Source organism: Tenrec ecaudatus, chromosome 16 (genome assembly GCF_050624435.1).
Source record: "Tenrec ecaudatus isolate mTenEca1 chromosome 16, mTenEca1.hap1, whole genome shotgun sequence".
Taxonomy (NCBI): domain Eukaryota; kingdom Metazoa; phylum Chordata; class Mammalia; order Afrosoricida; family Tenrecidae; genus Tenrec; species Tenrec ecaudatus.
The window spans coordinates 24132452-24153068 of NC_134545.1; the positions used below are offsets into that span (position 1 = coordinate 24132452).

Here is a 20617-nt window from a genome sequence, read left to right on the forward strand (position 1 = left end):
CTCGGGGGCTTGGGCGTCGGGGCGTGCGCGAGGCGGCCTGGGCTGTGCTGTAGCGGAGACAAAGCCGCGGCGGGGCTGCTGGTGGCGGCGGCGATTGTGGCGGCGACGGCAGCCGAACATTCCGAAACTCAGAAGAACCTTTCCCCTCGCCGTGTTCTGTCAGCATCCCTTCCAGCGCGGCGCGCAGCGGCGGCAGAGGTGGAGCGGCGGCAGCACATGGTTCCGAGCGCGCGCTGCGGTTGTTGGGTTCCAATTCCGCGGGGAGGGACAAAGGCAGCTGCAAGCGCCCGACAACGCCCGGCCTAGCGGGGGGCCCACCCTACGGCCTCTCCTCCTGGCCGCCAGTGTGGACTGACCTCTTTGCGGAAGGAGGCGGCCACGGAAACGAGCCGCCTCAGAAGGGCGAGAGGAACTAAAGCCACTGAGAGGGCGCGGGGGAGGGGCGCGCCCAGGCCGCGGAGCTTTGGGTGGGTCGGCTCACAGGCTGTTGACTGGGCCTGCGGGGCGGGAATTTGACCCAAGACGCTGAAGAGATTCCGGGTGGATCTTCAAGCTGGGTTTGGGCCAGGCTTGAAAAAAAAAAAATCAACAGTCTGCGCTGAACAGGCCTTTCATCTGAGAGGCGGCGAAGCAACTCTGTCGTCGTTTTTTGGCCATTCTAGGGCATTTTGAAGGACCCCGAAATCACTGGTGGTGAAGACATGGGTCATTGTCCAATTCTTTGACAGAAGTTGGGAAATACCGAATTAGTGAATTTCTCAGTTGTACATTCCATAGTATAGGACATTTAGGGGAGCAACAGCGCAAAGGTAAGAGTCAACCAACATGAAGATAGAAAAGTCATAAACCGCAAACTTCAGTACCATTATTTCCTTCAGGATCACCTGCATTCACCGGAATTGAAGAATTTGCCGCCATTTAACACTGACAGAAATTTAGGCCTACTTGCTTATGACGTAACTTCCCAAGGTATTACATCATTGTTGCTGAGAAGATAAAATACCGAGCAATCAGTGGAGGCTGCACATCTTGTACTTTGGATTGAAACTAGAGAACTTCGTTGAACTCTTAAGGAGCTAGCAAATCTACTGGAAAGGAGTCTTGAGAGATCTGCTCCATTATCGTGTACTAGTTTCCAGCTAGTGGGTAAAGAATTGCAGTCACAGCAGTCATGGCGTTCGCAAACTACAGCAGTCTGAATCGAGCTCAGCTAACGTTTGAATATCTGCACACAAATTCGTAAGTATTCTAGATGACACAGAGGTAACCAGTGATGCATTGCTTGGTATGGAAATCCTTTCTGCAGATGTATCACTGGAATGAGATACATCACAGCATGAATCTTGAGTTCTATTGAAGAACTACCAGTGAAATATTTGTTGCAGTCCAGAAGGATCTGATCTTCACTTACTGGATCAAACATGTCTAATTTCAAACGTTTGTTATTTCAAGTCAGTTTTTTCAAGTGTGTGATAGGAATCCAACAAGTACTACTCTGGATCACCAAAAGTTGGGAATCTACCAGGATCAACTCTTTCAACTCTTTGGTGACAACAGGCAAAACAGTTGGGTTATAACACAAGTCTTGTAAAGAGGGAGGAAAAATAAATGGAAGACATAGAGACAATTTGTCGGAAGAAAAAAAAATTGGGGTGAATATTTGGCTATCTTCCTGGGAAGTTGATCCCTATATCCAATGTAATTTGTATATACCGAATGGGAAACGCCAACGTGTTTCAATTCTGGATTTAAATAGCCTTTCCTCCCCAAGATGTGTGCAAGTCACAGCGCTAGAAAACATACTATGTTCATGGTTCTTGAGTTCAAGAAGGTGTTACCATTATTCAGTTTGGTCTTGTTTTAGGCTCATTCTCTTGAAGGTCAAGCTAGTAGGGATGGAACTACTCAACTGATGTAGTATTTTCACCTGTTAACTTTTCAGGTCAAGGTAAACTTCCATTTTGGTACCTGGAGAAGTAATGAGGAGTTAAAATCTTTATGGCCCAGAGTTACCTGAAGGATCACCTTTGGGGTTGAAAGTTGTACTATGACTTTTATGTGTGGAAAAGAAAGCATAGTAGATCTGATTCCTTAATTGTCTGTTTTTGTTTACTATCCTTCCTTTCAAGGAAATAAAGATTTTTCTGAGAAAGTGAATTTTGGAAGGCGGGGATCTGGTTTTGTTACCTGAAGTGATCTTTACAACAACTCTGAGATAAGATTTACTCATATTTTTGCAGATGAAGACACAGGCTTATAGAAATTAGCCTGTTAAGTGGCAGATTTAAAGCTCCACGATCTCACCAGAAAGATAAATGAGTCTCAGTAATTTGAGGATTTGGGAATGTTTCTCCCAGCTTTTTATCTTTTCCTTTTTGAAAAGCTTATTAACACTAGGACATAATAAAGGCATAGGAATTCCCCCAAATTTAGTCACTTCTTTAAAGTGAAGTTGGACAGTTTTCTGTGAATTTGACTTCCTTGTGTTGCACTAGACCATTTGCTTGTGTAATTGAAGGTTGGAATATCATTTTGGAAGCTCTGAAATGTCTTACTCAGGATCACTGTCTTGATCTTCGAAGTTCTGTTTCTTAAATGTGCCCAGTTCTACCAGCAGAATGTATGAACCCTACAAGCCCAAGATGCTTTTTTGTTTGGTTGGTTTTGGTCATACAAGAGGTTGCTATATTATGAAACCTTGTTGGAAATTCTTTTTTATCCTAAAGAGGAAACTGAAAATTTTAAGTTTTCAAATAATGTGACCTCACTCTTGGTGGTGCTGATTGCTTCAATGTGGTCACCTTCAGTGAAAGAAGATTTATTTTCCAATAATTTCTCCTTGGTTCTAATATGAAAAAATACCAGGCTGTTAGTGTGTCTGACACATTTATTGTAGCCTTAATGATCAATTATGAATTATCACAATTGCCCCCATGTACTGTGGACTTTCTAATTAGGCAAAGAATGAGATCACTCTCGTACAAAGAAAAGAGCATGTATTTGGGGGAGCGATCCAAATCTGGATTAGACTACTTCCTGGATGTGTTTTAGGGGAAGGCAACTTCCAATGAGTCTCAGTTTTATCATCTCAACACTGGGGCTAACTGACAACTTGGTGATGTGGATTACATGAAGTTTATACTTAGGTCAAACGTAGTACTCAGTAAATCAGTGAGTTATTATAATAGTTTATATAAACTAAGAGTGGGTTGGTGTCGCATTAGCATGTTTGGTGCTACTGTTGGCAGATGAATTCTTGGTCAGTTGTGATGCAACATTCATATCACATCTGTGGTAACGATGATTGTGGTCTTGGTTACATCAGATTTAAGACTTAGCAAAGGCCCGGGAAATTCTTAACAATAGCCTGAAAGTCTTACACTAATTCATTTTAGTACTGGATTTTGCTAGTAGGAATTGGTAACAATTAGGGTTTTTAAATAAGAAGTAAGCTGGTCTTTGGTTGTGGGATTGGTCATTTCTAGTAAAAATTGAACCTTCTAGATCTAGATACAGCATACAGTGGGGTGTTGCTTATGACAAGTCACCTAATTTGCTTCACTGCTAAGTGGTGTGGTAGAGTAGGATGCATGCTTTTCATTCCTGTTTCCTATTGGCACACTTAATACCTTTCTGTCTTGGTTGTAAGCATCTTGGTGATGGGGTAGGTGAAGTGTTGGGCTGATAACCACAAGATCGGTGGTTCAAATCCATCAGCTGCTCCACGGGAGAAAGATGAGACAATGTGTTTCCATAAAGATGTATATTCTCTGACACTTTAGGGAGCAGTTGCATTTTGTCCTTTAGGGCCAGTAAGAGCCTAAGAGTTGACTCAATGGAACTTGATCATATGATGTTTGGGGGCCACTTTATCCATAGTAAGGAGCCCTGGTGACAAAGTTTAAATCCACCAGCGGCTTCTCAGGAGAAAGAAGAAATCTTCCTCACATAAAAATTTATAGTTTTATTCAGTTCTATAGGGTTGTTATGAGTCAGAATGAACTTGATGGCAGTGGGTTTGGATTCTGTCCATATCAACTCTAGAATATGATTTGTAAACTTGTTGAAACAGTTCCATGTTCTAAATGTATATTAAAGCTATTTTGACTGCAAGGTGATTTCTCTAGAATTTTTTAGCTTTTGTCTAGCAATTTTGGCAGATTATTGTCAGCATATCCAAGAATTCAACAGAAGTTACTGACTTCTGGAGAAGTTGTGGGTTTAAATGTTCGTAGATTTCAACGTGGGTTGATTTACACATGAATTTAGAAAAACTGAATTGCGTAACTCTCTTCACCATCAACTCAACTCACTACCCATGAGGGTGGATTCCATTTCTTGGGGAGACCCTACAGGATTTTCTACGTAGAACAAATGATATGCAAACCGTGATCAGTTGAAATGGAAAGAACTTGTTAAGGAACCTTTGTCTTTTTCCACATGTTGCACTTCTTGGAGCACATTTAAAGAATTTTTACATCTGTGAAGAAAAGAATTGATAGCTGTTTGTCTCAAGTGTTAGTGAGTAATGAGTGTGCCTCTTAGAATATTATTTAAAAACTAAATTTTTTGATTAGGTGAATATTTTCAAAGCAAATTTGTTTTCCTTTCAACAGTTCACATCCATGTTTTTAAACTATCTTTTAAAAACTTTATTGGGGGCTCTTTATTTTTATTCTTTTTAAAAAATCATTTTGGGAGCTCATACAACTTATCACAATCCATCCATGCATCCATTGTGTCAAGCACATTTGTACATTTGTTGCCCTCATATTCTCAAAACATTTGCTTTCTACTTGAGCCCTTGGTATCAGCTCCTCACTTTTTCCCTTCCCTCCCTGTCCTCCCCTCCCTCATGAGCCCTTGATAATTTATAAATTATTATTATTTTGTCATGTCTTACACTATCCAATGTCTTCCTTCACCCACTTTTCTGTTGTCCGTACCCCAGGAAGAAGGTTATATGTAGATCCTTGTAATCCACTGTCCCTCCACCCGGCATCTCCACTCTCACCACTGGTCCTGAAGGGTTCATCTGTCCTGGATTCCCTGTGTTCCTATCTGTACCAGTGTACATCTGGTTCCTATCTGTACCAGTGTACATCCTCTGGTCTAGCCAGATTTGTAGAATTGGGAATATGATAGTGGTGGGGAGGCAGCATTTAAGAACTAGAGGAAACTTGTGTGTTTCATCATTGCTGCACTGCACCCTGACTGGCTCAACTCGTCTCCTCCCTGTGACCCTTCTGTAAGGGGATGTCCAGTTGCCTACAGATGGGCTTTGGGTCCCCACTCCACACTGCCTCTCATTCTCAATTATATGATTTTTTGTTTTTTGATCCCTGATCCCTTTGACACCTCGTGCTTCTTCCATGTGGGCTTTGTTGCTTCTGAGCTAGATGACCACTTGTTTACATTCAAAGCCTTTAAGACCTTATTGGGGGCTCTTACAGCGCTTATCACAATCCATACATAAGCCATTGTGTCAAGCACATCTGTACATATGTTGCCAACATTTTTTCAAAGCATTTTCTTTGTGTTTGAGCCCTTGGTATCAGCTCCTCATTTTTCCCCCTCCACCCTCACTCCCCCATGAACTCTTGATAATTTATAACTTTTTTTTTCATGTCTTACACCTACCCTTCACCCACTTTTCTGCAGTCTGCCCTGCCCCCCTGGGAGGGGGCCATATGTTGATCATTGTGATCAGTTCCTCCTTCCCCTCCCCATTTTGTTTTATGACATTAGTTTCTGTCCCCACAATCTAACAGCACTGTTTCTACTTTGTGTAACCCATTTCTGTTCTCCCCCTGCCTGCCTTTTGAGCTGTGTCCCTGGGCAAATTGTGTGATTGATTATTCTAAGGCATATGTTCTCAAATTTATGTGCCCTACCACCCCCTTTTCAGGGAGAAAATAAATAGCACCCCCTGTAATAAAAAAGACTCTTACCACCTCCTTTGGGAATACTGTTCTAAGGGGACCCTGGTGACAGAATGGGTTATATGTTGGGCTGCTAACCACAAGGTCAGCAGTTTGAAACCACCAGCCGCTCCGAGGAAGAATGATGAAGCTTTCTACACTCATAAAGATTTACAGTCTTTACAGTCCAGGAGACCTACAGGAGCAGTTACTTCTACTCTGGCTCACAGGGTCACTGTGAGCCAGTGGCAGTGAGGGGCTTTGTTTTTGTATTGTTTATTAGTTTTAAGGATCATATGCCTTCCGGGTGTTGTTCACCTTTTTATTTGGCTGAAAGTTGAACTAAGGAGCCGAGTTCAGTTCCAGATGTGAAGGGTTGCTATAAGGCCGTATTCTGTAGGGTCCCAAAGCCTCGAACAGAGAATTTGATGCAGCCAGATTCTTAAAATTGTAAGAATGACTTCAGGATCCATTTGGCTCTGTCATGAGTGAATTGGAGATCTGAAGAAGTTTCTAAAGACTGTCTCTGTCCTGACCAACAGACAGCATGAAAGTTCCTCTTATGACATGTACTGCTTATTAAGTACACTTTAAACATGTTAGCGTATTTGACATCTACGTATACGGAACAGCATTGCTACTGTCTGCAACAAAAGCCCACTTGGAATGGAAATTGAGTGAGCAAGAGTTCTTTTGTGTTTGCCTTTTAAAATTTTCTGCTTATTGAAATTCAGAGTATCTCACATTTTCATGTGAAGGAATCAGAAATACTTATTGCTGAATTACTGAACTGCTGAGAAGTAGCTGCTATTTCTGATTTTGGTTTCCTTGTCCTGATAGCAAAGGATGTTAGGATTCGGTTTTCAAGTTATTCATATTGACCATTCTCATTACCAAAGACCAAAATACTTGTTAATCCAAAATTAGTGCATTGTACATACAAGTGGTGGTCCAGAAGTTAGCCTGGTTCTGTTTCGTCCCCACCAGGAGCTATATTTTTGAGATCCTGAGATTAGAAATATTATAATAGAAATGATCGTGTAAAACTTAATATAACAAATCTCAAGCTTAGAAAAAATTAGAAGACTAATTTACTCTGAACTTTCTGTGAGTCAAATTGGAGAACAAGTGGTTTGAGAACTTGAGAGCAAAGATTTACTTTTCTCTAATATTACCTGTGGTAAGTCACTTAATTTTTCAGTATTTCTATATGTGGTAGAATAATCTACAGAACGCTTTTAATTTATTGGAAGACTTTACGATGGTGCTTGTAGAAAAGAACATATTTTTAGTAACTGATTATGTTGATGTGTTTTCTTGTAGAAACTTGTTAGATAAACATTTGAGGGGAATTGGTGAACTCCAGAAAGGCATAAAATGAACTTGAACTCAGTTTTTTAGTTGAATTGAAGATCTGATTTCTGCTTTTTTAGTATATATTGGTGCCACCTTTGGATTAGCAAGAGATAAGTTCACTGAGCTCATAGGAAAAAGTTCTTCATAATTTTCAGAACCAGTAGTTTTTTTATTCAAAATTTGCATTTGTAAGAATTCAAAAAGTAACTAGGACAAACCAGTGTTCTTAGACATTTCAATTTTGGATATATATTTTATAAATAAATGTCTCATGGTTTTTAACAGTATGGTAAGTGATCAGAGATCCTATTAAGACTATTGCTTATTTAATATTAAAAATTTTATTCTAAGTTTTTAGAAGTTGTTACTTTATCCCTTAGCTTATGCATTGCATGCAGAAAATAATAGTCTTTTTGAAAATGTTATGACTGTCACATATTCGGACAGAGTCCTGGTGGTGTAGTAGTTATGAATTGGGCTGCTAACCCAAACTTGTGGTTATACAAGGCCAGCAATTCAAAACCACCCACAACTCATTGGGAAAAAGATGAGGCTTTCTACCTCCATAAAGAGTTACGGTCTCAGAAACTCACAGGGACTTCCAACTTGTCCTGTAGGATGGCTATGAGTCTGAATTGACTTGATGGCCGTGAGATTGATTGAACATGCTATATGGGTTGCTGATTTTATTCTTCGGTTCATAAAAAATCAAGCTGGGTTTTTTGGTAGTTTTATGTTAACACATACCACTTTATATATAGTGGGAACTCACAAAGGAAATAACACACATTTAAAAAACAGTGTAAATGGAGGAAGAATTATAAAGACAAAGCTTAAGCATGAGTACCATCCGTATTGAGCCCTGAATGATAGGGTAATTTTACGTTTACCCAACTCAAACTTTGAGCAGCCTCCAAGAGGAGGAAAGACCACCAACTGCCCTCCTCCTAAGTAACCTGAAAGGAATCGCCCAAGCAGGGCCGGGATTCTGTTTAATTACAACCCATTTTATAAACAACTGGCAAGGAGAAAGTGATGAAATGGACTATGTTCTCTTGTCCAATCATTTTTTGGTGTAAATTGCGTAGATGCACGTGGTTTCCTTTTTCACTAGCAGATCATGCGTGGGAATTGTTAAAGCAGAATAGCAAGTTCTCTGTTGAGCATGTTTAGAGATATGCAGAAGCTGACAGCTGCTTAAGTTAGGATTGAAAGCTGAAATACATTTTTCTAGGCAGAACATGAAGTGTGATGGAAAAGCACTGTGTCAAAATAATAGTAATTTATAAATTATCAAGGATTCGTGAGGGAGGGGGGATGTGGGGAGGGAGGGGAAAAATGAGCCGATACCAAGGGCTCAAGTAGAAACAAAGTGTCTTGAGAATGATGAAGGCAACAAATGTACAAATGCTTGACACAATGGATATATATGTATGGATTGTGATAAAAGTTGTACAAGCCCCCAATAAAATGATTACAGAAAAAGAAAAAAAGAAATACTGGGTTTAGCAGTTGGTACACCAGGATCTTTTAATATGTTAGGGTAGTTTCTCACACCAAAATCGGAAGAGTCCTGAGTAAATAGCAGGCCTTGACAGATCAACATGTAAGGGGCATTAGTGAGCTTTGACTGGCTTAAATTGTGGAGAAAGTTAAATCGCAGTAAAGCAAACCAGTATGTAAATGGAAATTTTAGAGTATTTGTTGCTTTGAAATGTTTACTCTATTAGAAGTTATAATTCTCTGGGTGACTTGGTTCTTACCATTTCAGAACTACTCATGAATTCTTGTTCGGTGCTCTTGCTGAACTGGTTGATAATGCCAGGTACGTATTCGTTTGCTTTGTGTTGTCCATATTTGTAGTGTAAACTTGCTTTTACTCCTTGAAGGCTTGAGAAGAAGGCAAGCCTAAAAGACCTCTCAACCAAAAAGCACTTGTAATAGCCCATTAATTGATATATTTGTTTAACTTAAACACTCTCTGTGTTCGTTTGATTTCCCAATCTACCATCTCATAGTTCAGAGCAAAGTAACTAGTGAAATGCGGGGAATTCAGATAGAAACTTGGAAGTCACATCAACGGGACAGACAGCTCTGATTTAATTCATGCTGCCCTTCGCACTACATGAGAGTTTTGTTAACTCCCAGTGTGTGTGTGTGTGTGTGTGTGTGTAATTGTCAGATAGCAGCTAAACTTTGAAGAAATCACTCTTGACACTGTCTTATCTTCAGTCTTCTTTTTGAACGATCTAAGTTGACCATACATATACTTCTAAACATAGTCCCAGTTAATACAAGTTGCTAATAATGTCCTGTCTCCACCTATGTCTTCATAACCTATGCTGTTGTTTTTATTATGAACTGGTAAGCAAGTTGTTAGTTAGATCAGAAACCACTTTTTTTTTTTCAATCCTGATTGACATTGGAAAGTTTATCACTGAATGGAATAGTGTTGGAAATTTGCCATTTTCAGCTTAGGAGAACCACGATGGGTTGAAGGCTACTTTTTTGTGTGTTCTGGTCTAGAGGATTTCTGGGACGCTAGCCTAGAGTTTCTGAGTCACGGATGACAGTATCATATCTGAAAATGTTTCTATATTTAGGAATACCTGTATACTCGAGTATAAGTCGACCCGAATATCAGCCGAGGCTCCTAATTTTACCACAAAAACTGCATTTAAAAATGTACTGAAAAACTCGGCTTATACTTGAGTATATACGGTAGGTGCATGTGGAGTTGCAGGGACTAAGGTGTTTTGCATTTAAACCAATGAAACACATGTGTGCCTCACTTTTCTTGCCTTTAATTGGCTGTGTTGAACTCAATTACTGCCAAGTCTCTATGGATGGATGACTCGATTAATGAGTGAACGTGCATGATTGTAGCTGAAAACTGGAGTCCAAATGAGGTGCCCTAACTTCCTTTCCAGACTCCGGAGTTAGGAAGATGGAGTATAGGTTTGTGGACCAATATGTTGTGATGGTGTGTCTGCCACGAGACTGTTGTTGCCACAAGCTTGGTGGCACATCTTGTTCTCCTTTTTAAAATCTTGGTGGAAAGGAAACTGGACAAGTTATTGGAACATCGTTTAATGGTGGCAATCAAACTTGTGAGAGAACATTGTCTGCGTAACTTAGTGAGTAAAGGAGTCTGTTATCACTCATCTTGTACAGGTTTTCACCACGAAAACCACCCTTAGAAAACAAAAACAAGCAAACACAGGCCCAGGCCATGTGTGTCATGTGATTCTCTTAAATAATCGGACAGTACAGGAGTGTTTCACAAATAACTTAGGGGGCAAAGTGTATATAGAAATTCTGTATGGCTTCCTGACAACAGCAGAGTTAAGTATTTTGATGATTGATATTTTATGTTCATTCTCATTTGGATCTTGATTTTTTTTCTTAATTTTTGCAGAGATGCTGATGCCACCAGAATAGACATTTATGCAGGTAAGTCAGACTTGAGTTCTTCCTTCTAATGCCCCATTCCTCTGATATACTTGTGGCGGTGTCTAAGACGAGCCGAACAGGGAAACACAGGGCTCTGGACCTTGGGGAGGGACTCCATTACTCCAAGTCATTGGTGGAAGCAGAGCCGCGCAGGACAGGCATGCAAAACCAGACCGGCTGTGAAGAAACCCAAGGAGGGGTCTGATCTGTGTGAACCCGCCCCTGGAGGCTCGTGGGGGGGGGGGTGTGGAGTAAGTACCACAGTGAGGAGTGTGCGGCGTCGCAACACCTGTCATTTTCTTGGTAAGAGTTCGTAGCTGAGCTTATAGCAGTGGCCCAGGCAAGCTCTTGTGGGAGGCAGTGTTCTGTGCCTTTCTTTCTTTCAGCCTGAACTTGGAGAGTTGCTGGAGGCAGTTGCAGCCAACAGCTGGGGAGCTGAGTTGGCACTGAGATTTGAAGAGCAGATATTCTAAGGCAGATAGAGAAGGACTGCTTTGCTTGGAATGTAAAAGATTGGTGGCCTCTCTTGTTTTGCCCACGTAATCACCTCTCACTTTGCAGTAAGATCCTCTCCTCCCCGTCCCCGCCCCCCACAGTACCTACAACAATGGAGGAACTCTTTATCGTTATCATTGGCCCTTTTTGGTTGTCGGCATTCCACCTGTCGAACACTTACTTGTACCAGCACCTGTTCAGTCGTTTGAGTGCTGAACATTGTGAAACAGAACAGAGGAAGGGAGCCTTTAAATTCCGTTTGGCTAGGATGACCTGTTTTTCATACAAACTTCTCTGAAGCCTTCTGAAAGGTTTACGGTAATATTTTGAATCAGCGATATCTGTGTGAGGCTGTGCAGTTGTCAGTCAAGGAAGGCCTCTTCTTCAGAGACCCACTTGATAAATGTGAGCAAGGGCACTCCCCAAGGAGTAAATCTCACCTTTCTATCATATCATTACGAAGTCTCCCCAGATCAGGTGAATATATTTTGGCACAAAGAAATTATTTACACTCACACACATACTCACTGCCATTGGATTGATTCCAACTCGGAGTAGAACTGCCTCTTTGGGTCTCTGAGACTGTAAATCTACACAAGAGTAGAAAGCCTCATTCTCCCTGGGAGTGACTGCTACCAAGACTCTTCAGGAAACTAGAGTCCCTAAGACTGAGCTACATTGCTTAACATCTGAAAGGTACCTGCCTGAAAGGCTTTCTCAAAGACCTGTCAATAAGGCTCCTTTTATTGTTATAAGAAAGGAACAAGGCAGGACGGTGTTAGGAGTTGGTGCATAAAATGCTGGGTTCGTTGGAGACACCCTATACCTCTTAGTATACTTTAAGGAGCGGTCAGTACAACTTCCTCCAAAAGAAACTGTGGCCGTCTTAATCATTGTACAGATTGCAAACCAACCGGGAACCTCTGCTCCAAGTACCATTGAAGGGACAAAGAGCACTAGTGTCTTCCAAGAAGGAAGGTTTAAAAACCGACGATTTCTACTATCCCCCCCACCCCAACCCCTGGCGGGTAAATTTCAGCGAGAAAAGGTAGTCTTTGATGTTCAGAAAGCAGCAAAACATTTGGATTTTAATTTAAAAGAAAAAGGCCCAAAGTACGTGTATGCTGTGTGCACTGCTATACCCCGGTGCTGTGGGAGAAATGGTAGAGGAGTCGATGAGATCTGCTCTCAGGGAACTTAACCTCTAATTGGAGAGAGAGCATTCTAGAGATGACTTGAGAGCAACAACTCGATCTTGAGGGGACCATCAAGGTCATGAGGGATTAGATGATAAGACAGAAGCACTAAGCCCCACTGCATTTTGGGTGGAAGAAAACTTGGTTTACGTCCAGAGCTTGAAGATTGAGAGTCATGGTTAAGGCTTCTTTGACTTTGACTTCATACCCATTCAACAAGAATTAGTAAAGTTCTTTTTATAAGTAGAGTAGTGGAACTGGTGAAAATACGAAGTTCTTGTTGATACCTGGGGAAATACTTTTCTGCTTCACATTCTAAAACTAGATTGGAAATCTCCCCAAACATGGGAGGTAATTTTGAAATTACTCCCAGGTCACATTTCAAAACCTCTTTAAACCTAAGGAGCTTGAAAAGGAGCTAGCCTTTCCTTTGTTTCCCCCCAGATGGACCATAAAAGTGTCACACAAGGGGTATCAGCGACTGACTGCAGAAATAGATCACTAGGCCTTACTTCCAAGTCAGTCACAAGTGAGCTCATTGTGAGGTGTTGGTTTACGCAAAGCATAGCTGCTAGGTGAGACCCAATCATAGTAGGCCTGCCTTTTTGTTGCGTTGAGACCGTCTTTCTGTAGCCTTTGTCAACTTCCTGAGAGAGAGAGTTCTCTCTCCTGGAAGAACGATCCCTTGGTGAAACCAAAGCAGTGGTTCGTAAATGTTTCATTTAAATCTGAGGAAATGCAACAGATGAATACTGCTCAGATGTTTGCAGAGTGTGATGATAAACTTGGATGCTTTTTTAAAACAGCCTCTGCAGCATGACTCAAAGGATGGAGCCTAGTAGTCTGCACTTTAGTAAGCTTTTCAAGTGGTTATGTACACTGCATTTTACTATCGCCAGTAGTTGCAGCTTAAGCCCTCTTGGCTTCCATATTTGGTCTGCTATAGGAGTAGATTAAGGAGCCATCAGACTGAGTTCCATGAAGACAGGATCACAGTGTGTACTCTTGAGTCCATCACAAAGCCCGGCACATCGGAAGGGCTCAGTAAACTTTTCACCGACTAAGTGAATGATTGGGGTAAGCACAGTAGCCAGATGAAGGCCCTCCACCATCTGTTTATGAAGCTGAAGGAGCTATTACTGTGCCAGCCCATCTCTTCTGGCTCTGAGGTGGAGTTGATGTGACATTAGCCCTGTCCCTTCACAAGATTGTCAATTCCTATGTGGCTAAAAGATTCTCCCTTCCTTCACATGAAGAGGTATCTTTCCATGGTTCTTTTACTCGTAACTTGCATGAAAAAGTTTTGAAATAAAGAAGTCCCTGTGTTAGAACGAGATCTCGATCGACCGTCAAGCGATGCCCATGTACTTACTAAATGATCCCACAAGTCCTGTTCCAATGTCAGAGCAACTTCCTAAGTAGGGTTCAAGGAATGCCAATAATCCTTGGTGATTTTTCTAATGCTCTTGGCTCAAGTTCATTTCTAGACCCTAAAGCAAAGCCACCTGGACCAGAAGACACTCCATCATAACTGAAGAAAAGATTAGAGTTGTAAAGGATTTCATTTTTCTTGGATCTACATCTAGTGCTCTTGGAAGCAGCAGTCAGGAAATGAGACAATGTATTGGCACTGCACAGGTCTGCACAAGATCTCGTTTGAAGCATGAAAGAGCAAAGATGTCACTTGGAGGACTAAGGTGTGCCTAATCTGGACTATGGCATTTTCGGTTGCCTGGATTGGAGGTGAACGCCAGAAGACCAGAGAAGAAATGATGCATGTGAATCATGGTGTTGGCAGAGAACATTGAAAATACCACGAAGTGCCAAAAGAACAGACAAGTTAGGTGTGAAAGAAGTATAGTTGGAGTCTTCTTTAGAAATGAGGATGGCAAGACTTTGTCTCGCATACTTTGGATATATTATCAAAAGAGACCAATTCTGAAGAAAAACATCATGCCTGGTAAAATAGAGACAAGCGGAAGGCCCTTGATGCGCTAGATTGGTGTACTGGGTGCAAACAGTGACCCTGGTGAAGCCGGCACATGTCCGGGCAGTGTTTTGGTCTGTTGTACATAGGGTTGCCCTGAGTCGGAGAGGACTATGGCACCCAACAAAGCAGAGCCGTCATACACCTCTATGACTGTGGCATACAGCAAATATTAGAATGCTACCCCCCACCGCTTTTTTTTTTTTTTAGATATTTGAAATACAACTTCCTTCTGGTTTGAAATGAAAAGCAATGGGAATGAGAGTTAAAATATCACCCCTGAATCTTGGGGTGTGATTGCAGCAGCCTTGCATTTGAATCTCAAGAAAGAAAAGCCAATGTATTCCAAAACAGCTAGACAAAATAAAAAAAAAAAAAAGTGTTTCTTTTAATCATTGTATTGGGGGCTTGTACAACTCTTATCACAATCCATACATCCATCCATTGTGTCGAGCACATTCGTACATTTGTTGCCCTCATCATTCTCCAAATATTTGCTTTCTGCTTGAGCCCTTGGTATCAGCTAAAATGGAAGGTTTTAACTGCCTTGCTTAGCAAACACCTGCATCGCTGACGTCACAAGACAGTTGCCTACACAACTAGACTCTGATGCTGGGCTCCAGCTTCGTTCTCTCACAGGTCATCATCCTCATTCCGGAGAGCGGCTGTCTGCGCAACCTCAACCGCATGCTCATCTTGTGCTGCCGAAGCTGGGTCCCTAACAACCTCGGGAGAGGGGGAGGGGCCAAGGGCAGGCATGGAAACAAACTCCAAGTTAGGATTGCCAATGAGTTCTCTAGCAAGCCTCAGGAAGGCCTTTTCAAAGTTGTTCTGTGGGGCAGAAATGTCATAATACCGAAGATTCTTCTTTCTGTGGAAGATGATGGATTTTTGCCTTAACTTTCATGTCCTTAATGTCCACTCTGTTGCCACACAGCAAGATGGGAATGTTTTCCCAGATCCCGATGCCAGTTAGGCACATTCTTGTAACCCGTGAGGCACGCCGGGGCTCCATATGATAGCCCTCTCTCAGCCCTCCACATTTTTCTTGACCAGCTGCCCCCCACATGCTGAATGTAATGGGTCCTCCGTTACCATGGACCTCCACGCCTAACGGGGATGGACCTCAATACCTAACGTGGTTACGTCCTTCTCAAGTTCACCAGTCAGATGGCATTTCACAAAGGTCATTTTTCCAGTACCACCATCGCCCACCAGTAGGCGTTTGAACTGGACTTGGGGTTCTCCTGGGGTGGTTGTGATGGCTCTTCCAGAATCGTCTCTGGGCCACATCTGACTGAGGGGTGCAAAGGTGGCAGAAGTGCTAAAACACTATTTGTAACCGTGTGCTTCCTGACCCAGTTTGAGTCTCCGTGCGATGCTTTGCTTCCTCCAGAAGGAAACTTTGATGCCTTTCTCACATGTACCTGCTTGCCATGTCTCACATAAATCCTCCAGACTCTAATAAGAGGCATTGCCGTAGGAGAAACTTTTCTCTCTCTCTCATACTTCCAGGAAGATTCTTGCCCTTGAACTTCTACTTGAACCACCCTGAATGGTATTTGAAGATCTCTAGTTTCTAGCCCTTCTAAAATAGCATTTAAAGTCACACGGATAGAACAGAAGGCAGTCAGTCGCGACTCCCTTGAATTTTAATCTGAGTGGAGAACAGAGTCTTTTAAATTGAAATTCCCTTGATTAGATAGTGTGCAGAGTTGGTGGATTGCAATTTGTGGAATTTTAAAGATAACCTCAGGGAGAAGGCTCGAAAACAGCCTCGAGCTTGTCTCTGCAGTACCTTGCATAGCCTTGAATGTAGTAAAAATGCTACTTTTATTGCAGTGCAAAGCAGTGGACTGTGATCAGCATTAACAGTAGTACTGTTGGTGCTAGTGATTCCTCCTGGACTTGTGGGACTGCAGTGGTTAGTCCCCTTGCCTCTCGTTCCTCTGCTTCAGGGGTACACTCTACTGATTTCAAGATAACCATGGTTCCCCTAGACCTCATTATCAGGCCACAAGGTGTCTCGGGGGCCATCTGATATATAACTCCCTGCCTATTTGGGAATCTCCTTTCCAGTGTGCGCGACATGCCTAGGCTCAGATTACTCTGAGTGACTTCTTGGTACTTACTGAAGAAAGGTGCTGCAAGCAGGTGTTCTTAGGCTGACTGCACAGACCCGCAATCTGTTGTCATCTCTACTAGTAGGTCCGTAAGCCCTGTCACGGCCACTCCAAAGCTTTTTGTCAAAGAAACATGCCTCCTTCCAGTCAGTCAGGTCCAGCTGAGAACTAGACCCAGGGCTTTTGTCTCTTGGTTGGAGAGCCATTTCAAGGCATTATAGCCAGAAGGGGGTGGTGATGGATAGAGTAGCCCAGAAAACCACAGTTACCATGAAGGACATGGACCTTCTTCCGCTACATAGCAGCTGCCACTTCTGTGTTGCATACTGTGGCTTTCTTGCTCACTTTGCTCTGAACTTAGAAAGGAGAGGTCCCTCTTGAGTTGGGGCAATATTGGTAAAATATAATGGACAAAAGCACCTTAGGGATCAAGAAGAGTGGGCAGAGACTGTCTGTAATCCAGACGGATAAAGACAGAATGATTGGGGTATGTGTGTGTATTTTCACGTGTCTGAGGTGTGGATGATTGCTGGCCCAGGTGTTCCTTGCCCTCCCAAGATCTTTTAAGTACCAGAGAACTCCACCATGAAGGGCCCTGACGTGTAATCCATACTAGCCAGGATGGTTCAAAGGAGAAAGTAGGTTTGACATGGCTGCTTTGGACCACACTGCACATGGGTCCACCTTCCGATCATACCCTCCTGTCACCCCCAATAATGGCAAATGGTTCTTTTGTAGAAAGGAGAGAGAACCTTCAAGGAGGATTCATGCTTTGCTTTTTGGATGATGGAGCAGGAATGGATTCAAGTAAGTGATGAGATGGTTATGATTTGGGGAGAAGGGTGTAACCATTTGAACACCCATCCTGTGGTGTAAAACACCCCCGCCCATGCACACACCATTTCCTCTCTGTTGTAAGTAGAAGGTCCACTGGGGAGAGAGAAGCCTGCTGTAACATTTCCACCTCAATACCATCAGTGTACTGGCCAGTTCTTATGCTAGCATGGGAGATGGGATTTGAATGACATCCTGATGTCAGTCCGACTGCCTGTATCTTGACATCATATTTGCCAGCTTCACAGCATCCTGGACCTGAAACTATTGAGGCCTGCCCCCGCCCTATTTCAATATTCTGGTAGAAGCGCAAGTCTGAATGCATAGGTTGTCTCCATTTGCCTCGTAATTGTGAATTTCCTTGGAGAGAGGTTTTCCGTAGCGACACAGCCCTGCTTAGACTCAAACTAAGGTGATAACTATGAAGAGCCAAGGAAAGAAATGCAAACATTGTGCTCTCTCTTGTGTCTACCACTTCAGGTGATGCCGCCAGTGTGATCCAGTTTGGGAAATCAGCTAAGCGAACACCCGAGTCCACCCAGATTGGGCAGTATGGGAATGGGTTAAAATCGTAGGTATCACGGAAGCCTAACCCAAGACATAAGCATGCACTGCTTCTCTCCGATGGAAAGTGCCCGCCACTCCGTCTCCCTCCAGGAGTACAGCTCTGAAACAGGAGGGAAACCAGAAAGGGGGAGTCTTTGGGGGCTGGCATTCTAAGTATTCAGCAAGATTTGCGCTCCGTGTTGAAATTTTGAATCTCCTCTAAAAGCAGTTGGGGAGGGAGGGACGATAAATTTCTCTTGGTACTGACCTCTAGAACCGTGCTCCTCCTCTTGCTGGAAATTGTTTTTACCTGGGGCTTGAAGGGTATGCGCGGTTGCATTGTATGTGGGATGATGGTGGGAGGGGTGTGCATCATTCTATACAGCTGTGGTCTCCATGCATCTGGAAGTCATGACTGATGGAGATACGGGCATTCCCTGCTTGAGGATATTTTCTCCGAGCAATTGTAGAGCACAAGGCCCTGTAGCAGGGACCTACCTAATGTCCTCAGATCCTCTGGGATTTCTTTCTCGGCTCTTGGTTCCCACTTGTTTAGTGTTTGGAATGTGTTGTTCTGGTTTTGAGCGAAGCCCCAAGAGAAAGCTTTCTATTTCTGAAATGCTGACTTCCAGCTGTTCATACCTTTGGATATGGAGTAAGATGTAGTGGAATTGGAGTTTGTGCAAATGGAAATGTGAGTCACGCTGCTGGTCTTGTGGCAATGTGTTGTTGGGTTTGAGGGATGTGGGGATGTGATCAGTCAGCGGCACCACGTATGCCACATGTGCAGACTGCATAGAGGAGAAGAGCCCTTCCAGACTCTTCCAGGAGCTGACAAAACGCAAAAGAGAAATCAGGATCTAGCTGCCTGGGCTTGGTCAGTGCTCTCTCAGGGCAGGAACCCGAAGGATGTAATGAAGATTCACTCTGTGCCAGACCCTGTGCGGAAGCTTGGCAAGCATGATCTCATTTAATCCTCACTAAAGCCTAATGGAAAGGATCTCTGGTAGTGCTGTCACTGCCAGGTAAGGCCAGCAGTTCAAATCCTCCCCTTGCTTCAAGGGAGAGAAATAAGAATCTATCCAGTCTGGAAAGGTTACAGTCTCTGAAACCCTACACAAGGTCACTGTGAGTCAGATATGATTTGACGACGTTGGGCTTGGTTCTAACCCTGGGCAAGGAACGCTGGCAGTGTAACAGTGCTCAACTGCTTACTGTGAAAGCCCCCAATTTGACTCCACCCATAGCAATCCGTCAATCTGCTCCCATAAAGAGTACAGCCTAGAAAGCCCTCTGGCAGGTCTGCACTGTCACATGGAATCGTCCTAAATTGAATTGAATTAAGGCCACCTACCAGCAACAACAGTAGCTTTGGGGTAAATGGGGGGTTCACTGATGAATTCTTAACTGCCACACATAGAATCCTGAGTCCGGTTCTTGGCAGTGCGCCTTACATGCTACCACCAAATGTTTGTCCGTGGAGGCTTACAGTTCTATGATGCCAAATCTGTTTCAAGGGAGCTTCTAGGGTAAGATGGCCCCAACTGATTGTTTCGTTCTGTGGTGCATGGGTCCCCATGAATTGGCATGAAAGACAGCAGCTAACAACCGTGACAAACAACTCTCTCAGATATAAGTGCTATTCCTATCTGCCAACGAGGAAAGGGTGAAATGTAAACATAAAAATGCATATATACAGAGCCTGAGATATAAACCAGTTCTTCTATGCCTGAGTTTTGATATCGATTTTGCTTGAATCAGCCAAACTAAGGTTCAGCTTCCACTCCAGCTACTTAATTGCACTTCACCCTTGAAGCCTTAGCTTCTTGGTAAATTCAGGATTATAATATAGACCGTCAGATTGAGGACGAAGGCCCTAGCAGTTTCTGGCATCTAATTTGATTTATTCATTTGTCTTTTCCTAACATACTTTTATTGGCACTTCATCCACACATCATACAATTCAGTAGTTCAACCATAGGAGTTGTACAATCTTTACCACAATCAATTTTAGAACATTTTCTTTTCTCCCCATATTCATTCATGTAATTTTTTTTTCCAATTTTGACAAAAATATACACAACGTAACATTCACCAATTCATCAGCTTCTACATAACTCATTGCCATTGAACTTCTTTTGTCTTTGCATGACTGATCTTGGCTGATTCCAGGGATCTGGGATAGGAGTTTGTATTCTTTGTATGATTACATCAGTGATCTAAACCCTCCCCGGTGTTTTAGCGTCAAGGACAGGCTCCTCCATCAGCCAGGGAGGCACAGATCTGGATGAGGGGTTTGCTTACGAAGCTGCAGCGAACAGCCCCTGTGGAACTGTTCACCTCCGAGTCTTAAGGAAGCACCACACAAGCCTGGACTTTGACTGGAGTTCCATCCTTGTGAAGAGCCATCCATCATTGGAAAAGAGGCTGAAATTCCTTACAGAGTTGCTATGGGATTGAGAGAGCGACATGCCAGCCAGATCAAGAAGCAGAATCTTGGATGTGGTAAAAAAAATGTGAACGTGTTCACTACAGATTAGTAAGGAAGCACAGGTCAGCCCATGCTTACCTGGTTTACCCGGTCATCCGACCTTGTAAAGTCAGTGTGATGTAATAAACACTACTTTTTTTAATTTTTAAAATCATTTTATTGGGGGCTCATACAACTCTAATCACAATCCATACATCCATCCATTGTGTCCAGCA

General features: G+C 42.8%; 1 protein-coding gene across 2 annotated transcripts in view; it reads left to right on the forward strand.

Moving 5' to 3' along the window:
• MORC2 (MORC family CW-type zinc finger 2) overlaps positions 1–20617 on the forward strand; it is a 51167-nt gene continuing 30550 nt past the window's right edge. Inside the window, exons 1-5 of one of the 2 annotated variants that reach the window (XM_075535131.1) lie at positions 1–1239; positions 9049–9102; positions 10696–10730; positions 17270–17338; positions 17846–17936. In XM_075535131.1, coding sequence (XP_075391246.1) covers positions 1172–1239; positions 9049–9102; positions 10696–10730; positions 17270–17338; positions 17846–17936 — 317 coding nt within the window. In that variant the 5' untranslated portion in view covers positions 1–1171. The remainder of the gene's footprint in view (positions 1240–9048; positions 9103–10695; positions 10731–17269; positions 17339–17845; positions 17937–20617) is intronic. The other variant, XM_075535132.1, reaches the window with a different exon arrangement.